A 20,496-nucleotide genomic window follows, 5' to 3' on the forward strand; every position below is an offset into this window, starting at 1 on the left:
AGAGAGAGAGAGAGAGAGAGAGAGAGAGGGAGAGAGAGAGAGAGAGTGAGTTTGAGGGAACAGTAGTCCATCGTCGGTTTGGTATGATATAGATCTGCATTTGGTATAAAGAAGAGTTGAGGAGGCAGACGCGGGTCACGAGAGTATTTGCAAAAACACTTTTAATGCTTTTCAATGAGCTACCAGGTGGGTGGAGATCCCCATGTAGAGTATGGTAAAAAGAAACCTGCGGAAAAGTACCTGAAGGGTAAATTTGTACATTTGTCTGTATCCTACAATGTGAAGTGATATGATCAGCTCCCCCCCATCCAGCTGGTTTAGCACTTACTCCAATCCTAATACGCAACCACCGTTTGACCCACGCCTGTGAGGAGGACAGTGAAGAGACACAGGGGCGGTGATACTATTTTTTGTTTTTTTTCATGGAAAACACTGTACAGGTGCCTTCAGATCTGCCAGGACTAAAGGCACATGGGGTCCACTGAGCAACAGATGTGTCCATTCTGGAAGAGAGAGGAGAGAGAAGAAATACATGAGTGGATTATCGTCACACTTTAACCTCAGGCATTTGAAGCTCCGCTGATAATATTTCCAGGTGGAGACGGCGCTGCGGCATTCTGACTCAGTTTGGCATTTAGGATTCCTCCGGGCGTAATGTCTGCACCGAGCGATCCAGCGTGGCGATACATTCCACTGAGACTCAAGACGCGAGTGGTCCCAGAGTCCTTCTGCTTTCAATTTAGGAGGCTGATAAACTCCCTGGTTGTCTGAAGGTTTGCAGGCACGGTGCTAGATGTGTTATATCACCAAAGAGCCAAGGTTTAAAAACACTAGGGGCATATTCTCATCTGAAGGTGTATATCTTTTTTTAGGAACTATATCTAGTTAGTTTTGGTTTCCCTTTGCAATTTAGTGAATACACTAAATAATTTTGTATGACCTATGTACGTCCTGTGTTCATTCTACGGGAGCTCAGCTACCTACACCTGACATTGATTGGTTGTCTCTCCTTTTGAATGGAAAAAATTGTTTGACTGGTTCCTATGGTTAATTTAGTTGCTACGGTAATATGAGAATGGTATTATTAAAACAATCATCAACTACAGGTGTAGAACTCGACACTAGTTCAAATGTGCCGAATGAAGGTCCTCATCATTCAAACATATCGTTTTTTAGTTTGTTCCCGACCAAGATCCACCTTTTGGTTGGATTACATTTTGGTCTGTTGGTCTGAGGCACCTTCACAACTGTTTCTCTGGTTCAGGCTGAGCTGACAAGTCTGAAGGTCCGGACCAAACAAGGTAGATGTGAAAGTGCCCTTAGTCTGAGTTCATTCATTTGAATTCAATCTAAATCTTTGACATCTTTTGAAAGCTGGCAGACACACTGAATATTAATCAGTGTGTCTGTCGGGAATGTCTGCTGTCCTCTTTCTAAGATGTGGAGATCATTGCCAGGGAAGCAGGGGGGGGAATATTTTCTCCTAAAGACTCTGGATAAGGACTCAGTCGGGGCTGCTGCTGGATTAGTGCTGAAGCTGGGGAAACAATTTGTGCTCACAACAGGTAATGGAGTGGCTGTGCACCTGCATAGTTTACTCTCTGGGATTATTCTACAAAAGTCCACAACTCTTAAAAACAAAAAGTTTTGGAGGGCAGCAAACTCCACCTGATTTACTAGAACCAATTATACGAGCGTGTCCCAGTTTTCTAGATAAGACTATCTGAGGGTCCATACATTGTAAGCACTGCATGTGTAAACATGTCTGCTTGGTTAACACAGAGCTGAGGAGAGAGACCCCCAGCTGGAGCTGAACCAGAGGACGAGGAGCTGACTGATGGTTTCTCAGAGCGGGATGCTCTGGGTCCGAGGTCTCACTTCTTCTTAAGTTAAGGGGACAGTTCAACATTCTCCGGAATATTCATTTATTGTTTTATGTCTGAGAAAGAGATACAAATATCAATAAAATAAGATAAAATATATAAAATATCCGTACAATACGGAATTACAGCCAGCACATGGCCAGCGTAAGTATAACACATGGAAACAGCCGACTTGTCATCGCTGTGAGGTTGCCAGGCAACAAGCAGTGACTTCGGGTAGTTATATCTCCCATTATTTTTACACTTTTAGTACTTTTTATGACAGAGGTATTTGTACGGACATAATGAGGGACATAATGGGTAATATAATGAGCTTTCGAGATTCCAGTCTTCTTTTAAAGTGTAAAATGTTAACTGGCTGCTGGCTGTAGTAGACAGATATTAGCTGCGTCTCAATTCAGAGGCTTCATTTAAAGGCTGATGGTGTCAGTCTTTTATGGCTCCTTCCAATATGGCCAACCAATGCGTCTTCTCTACCCTGAGCAACGAAAGCTCCAATGAGTGGATCTTCTCAGGGCCAACCTATCCCAGTATACATTGCGCTGACAAACTGTTCTTTAAAGGGATAATGGCGACAGCAAGCAAAGACCAAAATGTCCGATAACAACACTCGTAATATATATCTTATTTATACTCAACCTTACCTTACAAATCTTTATAAAACCAAGGGGCATTAAAATGTTTTATTGTGCAAATTTCAAATGTAGCTCTGTTGCTAGGCAGCAGCAGTAAAGGCGGAGCAAGCTGGAGATGCAAATCCTGGATATTCTCTGGAGACCACACCGTCTTATTTCGGTCTGGCCTTAGCCGTCTATGCAGTAATGCATAGACCGCTTCCTGCTAAGGAGGCTTTCTCCGAATTGGGCCACAGGTACAGTCGTGGGAAGCAACAAAAAAACAAGTGCATTTCCCAAAATGTTTAACTATTGATTTAATAAAAAGAGCAGTAATAGGAGACTGTCAGTATTCGGTAAATATAAATGGCACATGGGACAAAATACATGACTTTTTCCTTTGAAAGCCAATTATTCTCAAATGGATCATCATATCTTTTGTTTATTATATTCTATGACAGAAAACAGCATTGGTCACATCTATCACTATAACCTTGTTTTATTTAACTAAGTTATTGGGATTAGTCATGTTATTAATCTCCTTTTTTGTTCACTCCATTAAAATTTGGGTAAATATGTCTCCTACATGTGCATACGTTTTGTGTGCACATAGATTACAACATGTGTTATAGATAGTAAAGTCTGCACCACAGTGTCTCGATTCACAAAACATTTTCCCTCAGAGTCTGATCTGCCACTGACCTCCTCAAACTGTAATATGCCGCCTGCAGGGCCGGCACCTTACCTTGCACTGGCACAGAGTGCACTCGGTGCCATGTTTGATCCAAGAGGAGCCACTGAAGCGTGAGATGTTGTGCTCGTCCGTGCACGTCTTGGTGATGTCGTTGCGGATGGTGTCGGCCAGGCAGGGGTCGGTGACACAGCGGGGGCAGCACTCGCCCTCGGGCACCACGGTAAACTCACAGTCCACGGGTGGACACGGCAGAGGCCAGCAGTCCACCTGCCCTTGCTGCAAAGGTGGAGGGGGGGAACATTTGGAGACAGAGAGACAGAGAGAAGGAGGGAAAGTTAAAAAGAGAATCCCTCCCTGCTCACTATTGTATTGTCCGTGGCGAAACAGTGACTCTTTCAAAAAAACAGTTTTCTCCTGACGCTTTTTATTTGCATGCTAGAGGGAGCGACTCCACTTACTAAAAAAAAGAAAGTTCTTAAGGTACCTAGAAAATATAGATGAGCGGAGCACTCTTCCAACGCAGTCAGCATTTTTTTGCAGACGGTGGAGGTAAATGCTCCAGTGTTTTAATTGACTTGTTCTGGTCCCCCCTCCCCCCCCAAACCTCTTGTTGTCGTCCCTCTATTAATCTCTCAGCAAACTTTCAGCACAGAAAGCCTTATTGGATTTCTCCCGCTGCCATTTTCTCTTGGCCTGAGAAAACGTGTCGTAAATAAATTTTGACCAATTCTACAAATCCTATCCGCTGTAATGCTATATCATTCTGGCCTGACCCACTTCTGCTTACGCTGTCATCTGTGAGCGTTCTCTGCTTCACGCCTTAATGCAGCATGAAATATGAGCAAGGAATTTATATGTTCAAACACACAAGGAGATACAAAAGACACACACACACACACACACATAAAGTTACAAGAGGCTTGATGCAAGTGTCCCACTGCGGACATTTAATATCACTGAAAATCGTGCGGCTCAGCATTTCAGAAATGTTGCTGTAAATTAGCTCGGCTGCAAAGCACTTGCTCACGTAGCCCTTATGCCCACTCTCTCCCTACATGTAGTGTGTAAACAACTGAAGTGGGGAAGGAATCTCTGACTGGAGCCAGAGGGAGACACCAAGCGCAGCCTCGGTATCTTCCCCACACTGCGATAAGGGAGACAGTCCTATTTGTCTCCTTATGCAGATGTGGCCTGTGATCACAGAGGAGAAAGGGATTTGCCGCACAATCAGCTTCTTTTTCCGCCTTTAAAAGAGAACAAGTGTGGCGTGCTCACTTGATCCAAGTCAAACTGAAGCCGGCGATTTCATTTGCTTTCTGATATTTCAGGGAGGTTATCGTTTTTAATCTGGATTCAATCAGTCGCCCCGGTATCCCACTGCAATTTAACACGAGTGCCTTTACATGGACTGATGTAAGGATGTGTGTAATGGTACAAAAGGCCTCCAGCATATTCAAATCGAGTGACATTTATCTTTGACTGGGAATTAGCGCGCTCCATTCTTTCATGTGCCTCGACCTCCAGTCGCTGGGGAACTCAATGCTTCTCTGATCTTCTGGCGATTTAACAAGATAGCAAATCTCAAAGTGGCCCAGGTGTGCACCGTCTGCCAAGGCCACGTTCTGGACTCCAAATCTTTGCACGCCTATCAGAGGAGGAGTCGCATCTCGGTCTGGAGAGGGAAAGTATTTTGGCTGTCCGCCCGCTGTCGCTGTGTATTTTAAGGCCCCCCCGCTGAGCCTTCCATGGCCGTGGCTCGGCTGAGTGTAGCAGTGTTCAAGGTTCATTTCACGCCACTGGAACCACAGCGGCCCTCGCCCTATCAAAGTTCCAGAAAATGTGTAGAACATCTGCATCCTCACATTAAAGCCCCTCCAGTAAAATTCAAGGAAAATGTTACAACTTCATTGCAAACCTAAAAGCATCTTGACTGTCTTTCAGATGTTATAATCAGACAATCACATTTTTATAGTATTTTGTTTTATATTATTTTGTATTTTATTCTCTGACTAATTTTCTCTATCTGTCATTCTTTAATTTGTTGTCACTGACTAGCTTGACGAGAACACTCCGGGAAAGGTGACCTTTAACCTCCATAAGTAAACACCTCTTCCGACTATACCTTGAATAAAAGATGCGATTAGCGTGTTCCCAAATACGTTTGTGTCTGCTTGTGTCAACATATAAGGGCAGACAGTGAGAGAGAGAGAGAGCGAGCGAAGCCGAGCGAACCCATTTTCAGCCCACTGTGCTTCCCCGCAGACGCCACCGCCTCTCAGCTGGGCAGTGATTCTCAAGCTTCTCTGTAATGGTTTGCTGTAAGAAATCCAGAAACCTGCCCTCGGGTGCTGGGCATCTGGACCGCGCTACGATGGCCGTGGACAGGGGGGGATGGAAATGGCATCGCTGTTTTCTTCTCCAGACCATAAATCTGTCAGAGTGCAGCCAAGTTACATTAGCTGCGAGTACGGGTGATCTTTAGAAGCGACAAACAGTGAGGGGAGGGGGGGGGGGGTAAAAGAAAAGAGGAAGAGGAGTTGTAAAGTGCTCGTCTTGAGTTCCACAGAGGAGATGATTTGTGAGTCACTGAGCAGAAGGGGTGACACTGGTGTGGGTGTGCGTTGAAGCCGAGTGTGGGTGAGACGTGGCCGTGCGGCAGGATGTAAAGCACGACATTAGCATTTAATATGCATTTGGCTGTAAAGTGAGAGGGGCGTCACAGGTAGAAGGATTTATTGCCGGTGTCAAGTTGATTGGGGAACACTTCTGAAAGGCTTTCCCGCTGATGGAACAGCCGCAGTGTGTAAACCTGTTAAAGATCGACACGGAAGAGGGGGGTGAGCAACGTGTGTGTGTGTGTGTGTGTGTGTAACTGCAAAAAAGTACACAATGTTATTTTTGTTAAGTGTGAGAAATAGGAGTGCACCTAGAGGACACTCAAAGCCACAGAAACACACTTGCAGCAAGTAGTCATCAATCAACAAAAGCACACAACCTTCTCTTCACGCACACACACAAGGAAGTACACAAAACAACACACACGCACACACACACATAAGGTGCACACAGTTACACTCTCCGACTCTTGAAACTCAAACCTCCCGTTCTCTTAACCTTGGAAGTACCCTTCACTGAAATGTATAATTCCATCACAGCAGACAAATGCAGAGGGTTTTTTGAATTCTTTAAAAATGTCACTAATCACCCTCTCTCCCTTTCTTCTGCTGCGAGATGAAAAACAATCTGCTCTGCAACCTTTCCTATTCACCTCCTCCTCACTCTCGCCACAAAACTTCTCTCCTTGACTTTCTTCACTGAGCACATCTCTCTATCTGAGAGCATTTCCATGGAGACTGGCATATTTGTTGCATTTCTTTGTGGCTAACACCTTTCTCTCTTTCTTTCTTTCTTTCTTTCTTTGGATAAAAAACTATATACAAATTTGATTATTTCTTTCTTTCCTTCTTTCTTTCTTAAAAAACGATATAAAAACGATATATGTCTTGCTTTTTCTAAAAATCTATATAAAAATAAAGATTCTGTCTTTTTCTAACAAACAATATAAAAACTTAAGATTTCTTTCTTTGTTTCTTTGTATCTTTCTTAAAAAACAATATCAGCCTATAGGCCAAAGACAATATAAAATATATGGTAATAATCATAGTTAATCGGGCCACAGATAGAATAAAAAAAGAAAAAGAATGATAGAATTAAATAATTCACATTTATTAGAAATGTGTAATAGGCTACTATGGACAAATTCAATACAGCACAAGAGCATGATAAATATTGCCATTCACCAAAACAGTGGACGCTCATGTTTTTCCGCTCTCGCCGTGCAATGTCTCTGGATGAAAACTTTGATTAGAATTCCTGCGATGTAAATTCCATAAACCTCATATGTTCCCCTGTACTCACCAGGCATTGACACTGCTGGCAGTTCTCCACCCACGTGTCCCCGCTGCCGTAGGTGAGCAGGCCGTTCTGGTGCAGACACTGGCTGCTCAGGCGGGGGTCACACTCGGGGCAGCAGAACAGGTCGGCGTTGGGGTTGTCGCAGTCGCAGACCATCCTGCGGCACATGACTTGGCCGGCCTGGGCGCAGGGCACAAACACGCACCATCACGTGAGCAAGAAATGAAACATCACAGGGCTGCAGGGTCGTGTGCACAGATTCATATACACGCACAGAGAAGGCCATTTGTTTAATGGGATCATTAAATATGCATGTTGATCGTAAATATTGTAATAAAGGCTGTGTCGCCCATCCCCGAGCAACTGCTTTGAAGCTGATTCGGTTTCTCAGCTAGAGCTACGGCTGAAACACACGATCATGAGATATATATATTCTGGAAACTGATGCAGAGCAGTTCTCCAGGAGCTCCTGGTCGTCAGTGTGGTGTTTGAGGAGGAATTACTTTACTGTCTTGTTGTTGTCCCAGTGATTTAAGGAGCTTTTCACATGTGAGAACATTTCTTCAAGCAAAAATGTCCCAAATTCTTTGGTTCTACATCATAAAATGTGGATATTTACAGATTTTCTTGGACTGTGATTTTAAACCAACTTATGTTTTGGTTTTCGAGCCATGGGCAGAAAAAATAAAATATTTGAAAACACCAGTCTGGCCCTTGAGAAACTGCAAAGGGGATGACAGGATAATCTGCAGGCCCTAAGACACAATACTATACTAGATATACAGTGGGTAAGATATGAATTTACGAACAGGTCCTACTTGTTGCCTTTATATCGATTCTCTTTTAGGTGTTATTTACAAACAGGAAGAGTACGTTTAGTTCCAAGGAGATTTATCACAGGTCACTTCTTCTTGTTACCTTCAGAAACCACAAAACTGCACCAAACACTTTAAACAATGCAACACAGTGTAATCTCACTGTCTGTCCATGTGCATCCTTTTTACATGGTATAAATCCTGTTTACATTAAATCCATTGATTTATTTAACATTATTGTAGAGTTCTGAACATGGGACTGTTTTATATTTATTTAAATTACATCTCAAAGAAACTATCCTGCTTAAATAAAGGTTCAATAAAAGTGTGTTTACCAAAAATCAATGTTTTGATCAGAGACAATTTATTCATGTTGACCTGAACATAGGGCAGTCTGCAGTAAATCAATATTAGTACATAAAAACAAAATATAAAAAAATGTTCAATGTGCTTAGATTTTTCGTTACCGTCGCCAATGAGCCCCAGATTTTTCCTGCAAATCAAATAAATCTATTTACATTTTTTTTTTAATGTTTAAGAAATTAGCAACCTCCACCAAATGCGCTGATGCGGTCCTCCCCGCCCTCCTGCTGCTCCCAGCAGACTGAAACACTGAACTCTACCGAGATGTCATTGTGGACAACACCCAGTCTTTGTCTTCTCTCTAATGTTTGACCTTGGTTTCCCCTGTAACTTAGTTGCTGCAGTCCATCTAATACCCAGCTGTGCCTCTGCCCGCCGCCAAAACAATAACATGTTTACTCCTCTGCTCCTTCAGCTGCTCAATATCACTAATTTTGACAGGCAGCTCTTCAATCTCTCCAATCAATTAATATGACTCATTTAATTAGGGAGCCATTTCTGCCCTGGTCCTTTGTAATCAAATGAATAATTTGCCGCTTGATCATTCACTACCGACACTAATCCACTATAATCACCTTCCACTACTGCCAGACACTCGGTATTAGGTTGAGTGAAATGCTTAAATGCAAAGCGTGACTGGTCCGTGACCTGATGTTCAGGGGGGAAGATTGGGACAATGGGTTGAGTTTTCGAGATCGAATGTTTCCAGAAACCTGCCGTCAAAAATCAATCGAAACAACTATGTGAAAAGCCTGAGTCACTGTGGTGGACCTCTCAAAAAGTTTGGGCTGTTTATGGTCAATGTGGGAAGTAGTTAAAAACTGTTGTGGAACCACAGTACTCCAATAAATATATTGATGACGTTCTTCCACTGTATTTGTGTTACATGTCAATTCAGCTGGTTTGTCTGGTTGTCTGGTTGTACATCACCTCAAAGAGACAATACATGAACTCGGGTTGTTGGGAGCTTATTGTCCAGTTCAACAGATTTGAACATTTGCGTTCACAGCTCAAAGTGCACTGCCTTTGTCTGGGTAATAAACTGTTGCTCTCTCTGCCGGTCAATGAAAACAGAGAGGCGTGGAACTCTATGTTTCTCTTCCACTATTTCCATCAGGACTATATTTCTATGCACCATGGATTCTTCACAACTAGTGATGTATTCAAAAATAAATAAGGGGATGGAAACTGGGTCAGTCCAGTTTGTTTGTTGATTGATCTGTTTGTTTGCAAGAGAGAGTCCATCCAAATCTCATTTTCCAGGAAATAATTCATGGGAAAAAATCGGGTATATAGCGACTGATACCTTTGAGTGTGTGGGATTTGGTGCAGATCCGAATGAGAATCTGCATCTAGCAGATACATGTGGATTCATGAGGGGACCGTTTGCTTTTGTGGAGGTAAGCGCTCTACTCACTGACATTCAAGTGTGGATTAAATTTGTGGGCACCACATGTATTTAATGTATGTTTTTGCTCACTCTTATCAGATCCCAGTCATAACAGAAATTGCTAGAACATGCAGTATCTAGATTAATGAATTATACCTCTGCATCATCCTGTATGATCAAATTATTGACATATTATTAACTGAGTTTATTTGGCTTTACATTTCCGGCCACATATAAACTTTTTTCTCCACGTATGTTAAGACCTAATTTGCTGTTTGGGTTAGTCAGCACTGTACCATACAGTAACTTTACTGGGGGACCACACAGTTGGCAATAATTATGAATAATTAGCACTCTGGGTGGTTTGGCGCTTTGATCCCTATCACTTTGTAAATATTGATTTCACCGATTGTGAATATAAGACATTCATAGGTGCGGCTTTAAGAACATGTATCTACTTATCATGACTGCTTGAGCTGAGTGAATAAAACATTGACAAAGATATATTGGATTTGGGACTTTACTGTAAAAATCCTTTTAAATGTCAACCAGATGCAGTTTTACACATCAAAATGTCCAAATCTGAATATTATTATGTATTTATCCAGAGTTAGTGAATCCAGTGATTGTCACAAATTCAATAAAATGTTGGTTTCACGCCTCATCTACTTGAAAACACAGTATTCTTCAAAATGTCAGCGACTGCTTAAAGATGAGCAGCGCGTTGACAGGACAAGAGGCAACAGGTTGACAACTGCCTTGTTGCTCTGAGGCCGAGAGAGAATAAACAAAGGAGAAGAAATTGAACGAGTAGTTGGGTTCACATGCAGTAACACAGAGAGAACATCCTTACTCGAATATAAAAAGCACAGAGCACATTTTCTCTGTTCCAATGCTTCTCGGCTTGTTTTGTGTCATATCCACCTCTCTGCCTGTTTCCCCTAACCCGTCCCCCTCTGCTTTGTTTTCTCTCTCAGCTTTTCTTTGTCTCCATGTCCACCTCCCTCTGGTTCTCACCTGACAGGAGCACACGGAGCACCTATCGCTGTCCAGCACCCAGATCTGCCCGCTGTGCTTAACCTTGTTGTCATGGATACAGTCGCCGGTGCAGTTGTGCCCGTGGGGGCACCGGCAGTCGTAGCCTCCGTCCAGGTTGAAGCACACCGTGTCGTTGGCACAGGTGTTCCTCCCCGTCTTGCATTCATTAATGTCTGTGGAGGGCGCAGAAGAAGATGACATCACACAAACGCACAAATAACACTGTTCTCATGCTCGACCTGTGTTTTTCTTAGAATAAGTCTTGTGATGTTGCTTTGGAAACAAACATACAGGGTAAAAGAGCCTGTCCTGTCGCAATATGGCTACACACTCGACACGTTTCAATGAGTCGACACGCTTTGTTGTGTTTGACCCGCTCTGTGCTCTCTCAAGCTGCTCAACACGCCCGCAGGCTTCAAACGCTACTGTAGCAAAATGTAGCAACGCAACATCTTCCACATCTAAAGGAAACCACCACAGTATGCAGCTCTAATGTAACCCAGAAACCCACTTTCGGGCCAAATTACAACTTTGCTTTGTGAGACGCAGACAGGTTCAGATTTTTGAGAATGCCTTTAATATGCCCCCCCCTGCTTCCTTCAGCTCAAACTGACAGCCAGGGTGGGGTCAACGAGTGGAGCAGCGCTAGCACTATTGTTACAGGCGATGCTTCAAGTGTAGATTGGGGGTTTCCGTTTTGACAGCTGACACTTCTCCTGACAGGCTGCATCTGAGAGAATGATACAGAAAATGAATAGGCAGCGAAAAGAAAACTGACATGTTGGGGAGAAAGAGGCACTGATAATGACGCACCTATCCAAAAATACCATAACGTACACAAGTGCAAGAAAACATCCGATTTTTTTTAATTTATGATGCAGGGTGACTCACAGATTTAGAAGTTTTGGTCAATTAAAATGTGCTGTCTTTAGCGCTTTTAATTTGGTTGATAGAAATAACGAATACAAAAGATAAGAGACATTTAAACATAAACATTTTGACATTTTAAAATTTTATTTTAATAATCATATTAATGTACGACAGAGAATTAGGACCCCTTAAAGAAAAAAAAGATATGGGATTTAATTGAGTCATAAGTTATAATTTAAGGCTATTGTCATGTTAGAGCAGGAATATCAGAAGATTAGCCTGTCGCCTGTGTTAAGTTATATTTGAGTATATTTCACATATAACTAATTACAGACTTTGAGGAAATTGCTTTTTTGTGGAGGAGGAAACGTTTGGCAGTGGTCGACTGGGAGGTGATCATGGTTCCATCTGTACGATATTCAAAGAGGTTTCATACTTTTTCAAGAAACAATGAGATTGTTCGCTGCTTATTTCCATTTTCTTTATTCTCGTTATAGGGTAAGGGTTAGACTTTTTGTGTAGTCAAATAATTACTTTTTTTATTAAACATTATTCTTGTAATATTATGACTTTCTCTCAATTCCGACTTGATACTCGTAGTATTATGAATTTTTCTTTTTTGTAAATTACAAATCTATTCTCGTACACTTTCTTCTCATCTATGACTTTATTTTTCATGACGAATTGATGTTTTCACAATATGACCTTTACCAATGGAACTGTTTTAGCTGTGATTTGTGTGAAAATTTAAATTTCCCCTGACTCAAAGTTGCTTTCTTAAAATTTGAGGACAAGTCAAAGTTGTTCTTTTCTCCACCAGACATGACATATTTGTGTAAAATAAAGGGTGGGCCACTGACCTACACACGATTCCCCACTGGCAGAAAACAAGCCGTTGTCATGGTAGCCATCGCGACATTCACAGTGGTACCAGCCGGGCAAGTTGACACAAGTAGATTTGCTATCACACTCCACAAAGCCGTCCGCACACTCATCAATATCTGAGAAGAGGAGAGGAGAGGAGAGGAGAGGAGAGGAGAGCAGAGCAGAGCAGAGCAGAGCAGAGGAGAGGAGAGGAGAGGAGAGGAGAGGAGAGGAGAGGAGAGGAGAGGAGAGAAGAGAAGAGAAGAGAAGAGAAGAGAAGAGAAGAGAAGAGAAGAGAAGAGAAGAGAAGAGAAGAGAAGAGAAGAGAAGAGAAGAGAAGAGAAGAGAAGAGAAGCACATTCAATCAGGATCATGTTTGTCTTGAGAAATATGCTCCATTCTTGCCTGATAGGCATTTGCAATTGACTGATTCATAATTGATAAAACAATGTGTCTGGCATCACAGTGAATCCAGTGCATGGGTTTTATTGATCTAGCCTGGCTGAATGGCCAGAGACGGACATGTGCATCAATAAAGGATAGCAGGGAATGAATGAAACTAATATAACAAGACTATTCTTAGAAGCAACGCATGTCCCAGGCTTGTGTTTTTGAAATCCTACACAGTCTCTTCCTCTGACACACGCAGGCACACAAATACTGTGGCTTTTTATTACACTTTGCTTGATGGTAAGGAGTTTCTCTGATGTGAAGTGTGAAGAAGCTCAGTAAAGAGTCTGAAACTTCTTCTATCGTGGCCCGTGGGTGGCTGTGGATAGGTGGAGCCGTTTTTTTTGTTTGCACACAGCTGCACTCAGGAACAATCCCCGACTCTGCCTCCGTCTTCAGCTCTTGTCTTAGATTACGCACCCCCGACTTCCCCTCTCTGTGAATTGTAATTTTTTGCTCCTGCCCGATTCTCTTCGTCTCCTTTTATCTGCATTTCCTTTCTGTTTCCAACTGGCCAACGTTCAGCCCTTTGCATGTCAACAAGCAACCCTGCAACTTTCCTACAACATCAGCCAAGAACAATACACTGTAATTTTCAAACAATGAGCATAATATGCCCATGAGAGACAGATCGCTCAGATATTTCAGCTTAAATTTAATTAAACCGAGGGCCGGGCCCACATGAGAGAGGGTATAAATCCTGTTATTACACAGTGGGGCTAAATATGTTGGGCCCAGACTTGCACAGTGATTAAATGTGTCTGCGTATAGCCCATGATGGCTTTTTTATGATGGTGCATGATGCTCCGCTCTCATTATGAAAATGGCAGTGTGCCGTGTCTGACCTTCTCCACGACTGCCTGAAACCGTATCCCCCCCACAGAGAGACATGCAGACGGTCCCATGTCCCCCCCACCCCACCGCCCAGGCAGTAATGGGATTAAGATCTATTGGCTAATGAGCCCTCAGCCTTTTAATAGAATTTCTGCAGCAGATTAAGCATTGATCAAATGTCCCACAGAGTAGGGGTTTATCTGTTTAAAAATTACCCGCATTGGACTGAGGTTGGCAAAAAAAAAAAAAAAAAAATGAACTAACTTTGTTTCTGTTTTCCACTGGTCTGGTTCAAAAAGCTGCATCTGTTGCTGTGGTAGACTTCCACAACCACAAGTCAATATCGGCACCAGATAATTTGAATAATTCGATTTTGTTTATCTCAACATAGCATATTATCACAGGCAGGCGGACTGACCCGTGACCGCTGCTGATCTCTGTCATGGCATCAACATTTATACAATCCCTTTCTCTTTGGCAAGGTTTCTTCAAAGTAAAAGCACAACGTTGGAAGCTGTAATGCGTTCTATCTAGCTGAATTACAGAGCTATATATATATATAACACAGACCAAGAGAACAGTTCATTCCACACAGAGACAGGTTTAGAGCGGACACTCCACTATCTTGTCTAATTACATCTGTTCGGTGAGAGCGGAGCACCTCACCCCCCCCCCCCCAACAACACAGCAACAGCAGGTTAAAAGGACACTTCTTAAAACGCTTGAGTCTCCAGCTAATGCTGTAAATGTCCTATCTTTGAAAATCTAAATTCTCTTGCCTCCCGACAACAGACGTCCAATGCTCTTTGTTGCCTGTGAATGTCAGTGTGATAAAAGCACGGGGGGGCTTTAAAGGGGCAAAGTTGCACGAGGTGTCTTGCCAGTATATTAAGAAATCAAGTAGAATTAGTTTGAATCATCCTCCTCTCCCAAATAAGGCTGTAGGAGACTGTTCAAAGTAGAACTGAGCAGTCAGTTACTATTTATAACAGACGCTGATGGTGAAGCAAATCTAAAAATATGCAAATGGGTTATTTTCAGACGGTTTCATTCAGGCGTTTTAAAAAGCTCCAGTGTCTGGCTACAACAACAGAGGGTTACACCCTCAACTAAAGATTTGTCATTTTCTTGTTTTTTAATCTGAGCCAAACCTGTCAGCTGCAATTTACGCCATGATGCTTCTCAGGCTGCTGTCTAGTCAAATTTTGAAAAGCGCTGCTGTGTGTTAGGGCCGTGAAACTCGCAGTTGTCGCGACTCAACGAGATTGAATGTGTGAGGTACGGCAGAGATACAGCGCGCTCGCAAAAGGTCTCCCCCCTTCTCTTTTATCATCCCGCGTAAATGATAATAGACATCATTGTAATTAAGTCATCAAAAATGACAATAAGACAAGACCACCGCTTGAAAGCTCCGTCTCGACTGAATCGCGAGGCTTTTGCTTTTGTTAAATCACAGATGTGAATAGTGCAGCATTGTCGCTTGCTAAATCATGTCATGTTTTCCCTCACTCCGCTCTAGCTAAAAATGAAAAGAGATGACACAAACAAAATAAAACCCATCTTTGTGAATCTCTCCCAGAGAGGTCAAGGGCACAGAGGAAGAGTTATTTTGAATTTACCTTCAGAGGTGAACAAAAAGACATGGTGGCTGACAGAGAACTAGCCACACAAAGAGAGGAGGATGAGTACGGGCATAATAGGAAAGAGACAGTGGTGAAGTAGAAGACAAGGAGGAGCGGAAGGAAGATGTAGGAAGAGGAGGAGGAGAAAGAGCCACGTTTGGAGAGTTTTCCTACTCGTTATCCTGAGTGGCACCTTGGAAACAAGAGCTCTATTAAGGCGGCTCTGAGAAGACAAAGTAAAGTAAAGTGGACTGTCTCTCCTCTGCAGCCTCCTGGGCTTGTTAAGCCGCTGTGCACCCCCCCTCCGTTCCTCCCTCATCCTCTGCCTTCGCCCCTCCACATGTGCCATTTTCAATTCACCTGTCGATCTGCGTTCCAAATTTGCGATGCCCCCATCATCAACCCCTCCGTCATCCCTGCAGTTTTCTGCTCTTTGAGCCAACCCTGCCCTCCTCTACTTCATCCCTCAATCCTCCTGTTCTCCAATGTTCCGATCCTGGGCAGGTGCAGTTCTCTGCTTTAACTCACTCATCCCTTCCTCCTTCCTTCCTTCCTTACCTCCCTTGACTGACAGGTAGCCCCGGGGGTTGGCATACAGTTCTGCTGCGTTGCATTACTCAGTGCAGAACCAGCTCCTGCTGCCACACGTACATTCACCCGTACAATAACCTAATTCAAACTGATTTCCATTTCCGCAGAGGTCTACCTGATAATCCTGACTGGCTGCAGCGGGAGGAGTTACTCAGAAAAACATCTCTGGATCTCAACTGAGCCGTCCCTCCTGCTCTCCAGTCAGATAGCATTTGAAGATAAGTGGATTTTAAAAATGAGCTGAATTTGTCATGTCGGATCACATTTACAGTGACGGTTGAGAGAAAAGGCTGCAGTCAATAATAGTGTATACACAGCTTTATTGGTTATGGAAATGGATTGTGGATCCCCGTGCTTTTTTATATACCGTAACGTGTAATTGAGTGATTGTCACTGGTCCTCAGTCTTCATTAAGGGAAAGTATGGACTCGAATAATCAATCAGTCACCTGAGGCAAATTGAGTTTCACACTGGGTTCCTGATGATGAAACAGACACCGAAACGCAAATCCATATCTGCGAGCACTTGAATGGGAGAGTGGATGAGCACTTGTGGCAAATTGGAAACGAGCCTGGTGAACAATCGGTAGCTGCAAGCGCGCGCAGATTGCAATCGCTCCGGATCACTTACCTGGAGCCGTTAAATTCCTCCAAGTTAAACCAGAATTTGACGGCTGCTTTTTGCAGTCAAAACATGTGTGAACGTGAATTTCGGAAAGACTGTTTTATTTTTGAAAGTAAGAAAGAAAAAGGTTTCTATAGATGAGAATTGCTGCTTTAGCTTCCGAGTGGGAGGATGGATGGATGTGTTTGACTGACAGCTGAGCCAACAGGGGAAATGAGACACAGTATAAACAAACCTCTGTTGGAAGCAGCTACTTCACATTGTAGCTATAGAGCCAAGGAGCTGGGTTAGCAGAAGCATTCTAAGCTTAACTAATCACTATATTTACATTAAGAGTTATAATATCATTTAAAGCTTTCACTTATTGTCACAAACCCTCGTGAATCACACATCTCAGCCTAAGCTTTACTGAGCAATTAGCATCCTGCTCTTCCAGACCATAATATTACTATTTTGGTCAGGCTAGGATCCAGGGGCAGGGCCATGGGGGGGCAATGGCCCCAGCTGTAAGCTCTTTAAAAAACTAGTCACTTACTAAGAATGTATATGAGACTGTATTGTGAATTTGATTTTCTAAGCTTTTTCGAAGTTCACAAAGTGCTTGGACAAGGACTGACTTCAATTTGCACCTCAGAGAATCAGGAATTATGCACGGATGTTGGACATATAATTGGCCCCTGTAAGGCCCTAGATTTAGAAAAATCCTAAAGCCACCACTTGGTTTGATCCACTTGTGTCAACGACAGCCACAGCTGCTGTTCCAAGTGAGAAGGCGGTGAAAACCAAATCAGCGACTCCTGGTCTGACATGGTTTTAACTAACATCTCTTGAGTGATCTGACCACAAATGGACAGCTCGGAGTACGTCAGATAACAACTGCCATTACAATGCATCACCACATGTGTCTCCAGTGACTGCTTGTAATCAATTCTCACTCACCAAATCATGTTGTTGTCGGACATTCAGATGTTTCCGTCGTCTATCGGATGTGTCTTTGTGAGAGAGGGTGAGAGAAACTGGTGACAGGAGCAGCTGAGCAGATCAATGCTCAGCACGCTGCTCTACAATATAAGATTTCCTATGTTTTCAGTTACCATCTAAAATAGTAAATAAGAAAATCAATATGTGGTGTTAAACGTTTGGGACACAATGAGAAAATACCTTTGGTTTATTATGAATCTGTAGCAGGTGAGGGGACATCAGCTGAGTAGGTCTGCTGTCATCTTTACATAAACTTAAGAATACACACCTTTTAGCCTAAGTGAATTTCAAATAAACACAAAAAGCAACTATTAACAGCATATTCAATAATTTCAACTTAATTATTCGACTAGATATACAGAATTAAGACATTTCTAGTGTGCTCACACTAAAAAAGTCCCACTAAAATACTTTTGGGCCATTCAACAAAATGCATCTACTCCAACTACATTGCTTACGTGATGTCACAAAGCATGAAACCAAGTAAACATTAATAAACATAAATATATTCAACCTACAGCAGAAAACCGGACAGATTTCCCCGATAGTCTGTCGCATGTTAAAAAATAATCCTGGAAGGTTATTGATGTCCTGCTTTTGTCCTTATGAAACAGAGTTGGTGCAACAAATGAGAATTTGATCAGATTCTGTTGAGCAACCAATCGATCAGTTGGACGGCGGACTAAAGCTTTCCTATAAATATGCATCCGTATGCTGACATGTTGTGTTGGTGGATGTTTGCTTGCTCATTCAGCGAGCCAAGATGCAACACAAGATATATTTCCAAGATGATGAGACTCTAGAAAGCTATTGTGTGTTCTAGTTCTGTGGCTCTTAATGTGTAACACGCTGTTAGTCCGTGTCTCTGTCAGTCAGAGATAGAACCGAGACAGTCCCTGCTTCATGTTGTTTATGTGGACTCTTGAGAGGTGTATGCACAGATACAGCAGTTGCATAATAAGATCAGGATTTTTCACTTTTGAATAGAGATGTTTCCTCACAATAGAGCAGATCTGTGTGCTTCAGCAGAGAAAAAAACACGCAATGTTGTTAGCGTTGTCCTTTAAGCCAGTGTAGCTGTCCAGTGCCAGTGCAGTGTGCTGCAGTGCAGCAGCTGCAGCAGCGAGCTCTCCCTGGGAGACGTGTCATTTAGGTAGACGCAGCAGGTTGTGCTCAGCTAAACGACAGTTCCGGCCATTAGCAGGGCCTAATTAAGACACACTAATTATGGGTGATGGAGTGAGTGCTTTGTAAGGCCGTCTCTAAATAAATAATGAATACATAATCATTGTGCTTAAACAAGCCGCTTGAGCTTAAACAGTCACAGCGCCTCGGGCCTTGTGGGTAAATCGAGGAGCAAAGGAGGGAGAGAGGGAGTGCTGCCGCGGTGCATCATGGGAGCTGTCAAGCGGTGGAATAAAATGAATATGGTTTAAAATATTCACTACCTGTGCCCGAGCGTCTGGTGGGAGGTGCCCAGGGGAGATTTCAACTCTGATGAGTCTGTGATGTTCTTTCTTACCTGCTACGGTATGAGAGACACTGTGGCTATTTAAAATGACACAAGGGCAAAGTAACAACTGGGAGCAACTGATCTTCTGTCCAATTTATTATTTTATTCACTGTATTATTTATAACATAAGAGGCATGTGTGGCACATCTATATATCATATATCTATTAATTTATAAGTATGTATCGTAATGATTTATTGACTTAGTTTCCTTTGTTTGGTGGATATGTGTCGGGTCTATAAATCAAATACAACGTCAAAGTCCCTCTATAAAACCACATTTAAATTCACTAGATGGAAATTATTTATTTAGATCTGCACCATATTTCACACACTCGTAAATATCAGTTGCCTTAACATGCCTGATTGTTGTCATCAAGATCCAGTAATTATTTGGTGTTGAATCTAAAAAAGGTGAAAAGAAGTGAAAATAACTAATTCCTACATTCGCCCTCTGATCCAGATACTTAACAAACTTTCATGTGTCCTCCCCTGACACATACCTCAGCCTCCCACCAAGTTTCAAGGAAACCTCTTCAGTTGTTTTGTGTAATCTTGCTCCCTAACAAGCATACCAACACACAAAAAATCATCTTAAAGAATGTGTGTCACTCTGCAGAGGCAATGCCAGGGTCTCCAGGGCATCAGTCAGAGGGGACCTGTATTCATACGGCCCCTTTCTGGTCCTATCGACCACTGAAAGTGCTTCACAGCACAAGCCACCTTCACCCATTCATACAGCAGGCTACTATACACAGCACCTTTTCTACCATTCACACACTCTCAGCACTGCTGTCATGGGCAATTTAAGGTTCAGCCCAAGGACAGTTAGAATGTAGACTGGAGAAGTCAGGATCAAACCACCGACATTGTGGTTAGGGGACGACCTGCTCTAACTCCTGAGCCACAGTTGCCCCAAACTGAGTCTCTCTGTTGAAAACTGACAAGCTTCCTGGAGCTCAACATCAATGTAAATGAGGCCTGAGGAACAAATTGTTTGTCTGGCCCCGTTCTGCTGTCTGTCCGAGTCAATATGCCAGCGTGACCTCGGGGCTTCACACTGCTTCTCTCAAGTCTCCTCATGAACTCACGGCCGTCTACTTGTATCCTTCTCCTTCTCCTCTCGTCCTCCTTTTCACTGCTTTTTTCTTCTTCCATTTTTATGACTCGTTATAAATCGTCAACCTTTAGCTTCCTGTTCCCATGCCACCCTTTCCTCTCATCGCTTTTACCAAAAAATAAAAAATTCTGTCACTTTTTTAACTTCTCGGCTTTCTTTGTCCATAAATGTTCTTTCCTTCACTTCCTCGCAAAAACCCAAAGGCAGAACAAAGTAAATCAATGCTCTGATTAAAAATTCAAAAAAGTGCTATTTCACTCACATAAACATAACATTCTCCTCTTTAGATCACGTCTCTTTATGAGAGTATCACTCCG

At 42.7% G+C, this 20,496-nt stretch overlaps 1 protein-coding gene across 2 annotated transcripts in view; it reads right to left on the bottom strand.

Annotated features, from left to right (window-relative positions):
- Positions 1 to 461: 461 nt before the first annotated feature.
- Positions 462 to 20,496, bottom strand: part of nell2a (neural EGFL like 2a) — an 85,357-nt gene continuing 65,322 nt past the window's right edge. For both annotated transcript variants that reach the window (XM_061076934.1, XM_061076933.1), the window contains exons 16-20: positions 12,443 to 12,583; positions 10,692 to 10,885; positions 7,110 to 7,286; positions 3,243 to 3,467; positions 462 to 503 (exon numbers count right to left, since the gene is read on the bottom strand). In XM_061076934.1, the coding sequence (XP_060932917.1) occupies positions 462 to 503; positions 3,243 to 3,467; positions 7,110 to 7,286; positions 10,692 to 10,885; positions 12,443 to 12,583 (779 nt within the window). The remainder of the gene's footprint in view (positions 504 to 3,242; positions 3,468 to 7,109; positions 7,287 to 10,691; positions 10,886 to 12,442; positions 12,584 to 20,496) is intronic.

Source organism: Limanda limanda, chromosome 8 (assembly GCF_963576545.1).
Source record: "Limanda limanda chromosome 8, fLimLim1.1, whole genome shotgun sequence".
Lineage (NCBI taxonomy): Eukaryota > Metazoa > Chordata > Actinopteri > Pleuronectiformes > Pleuronectidae > Limanda > Limanda limanda.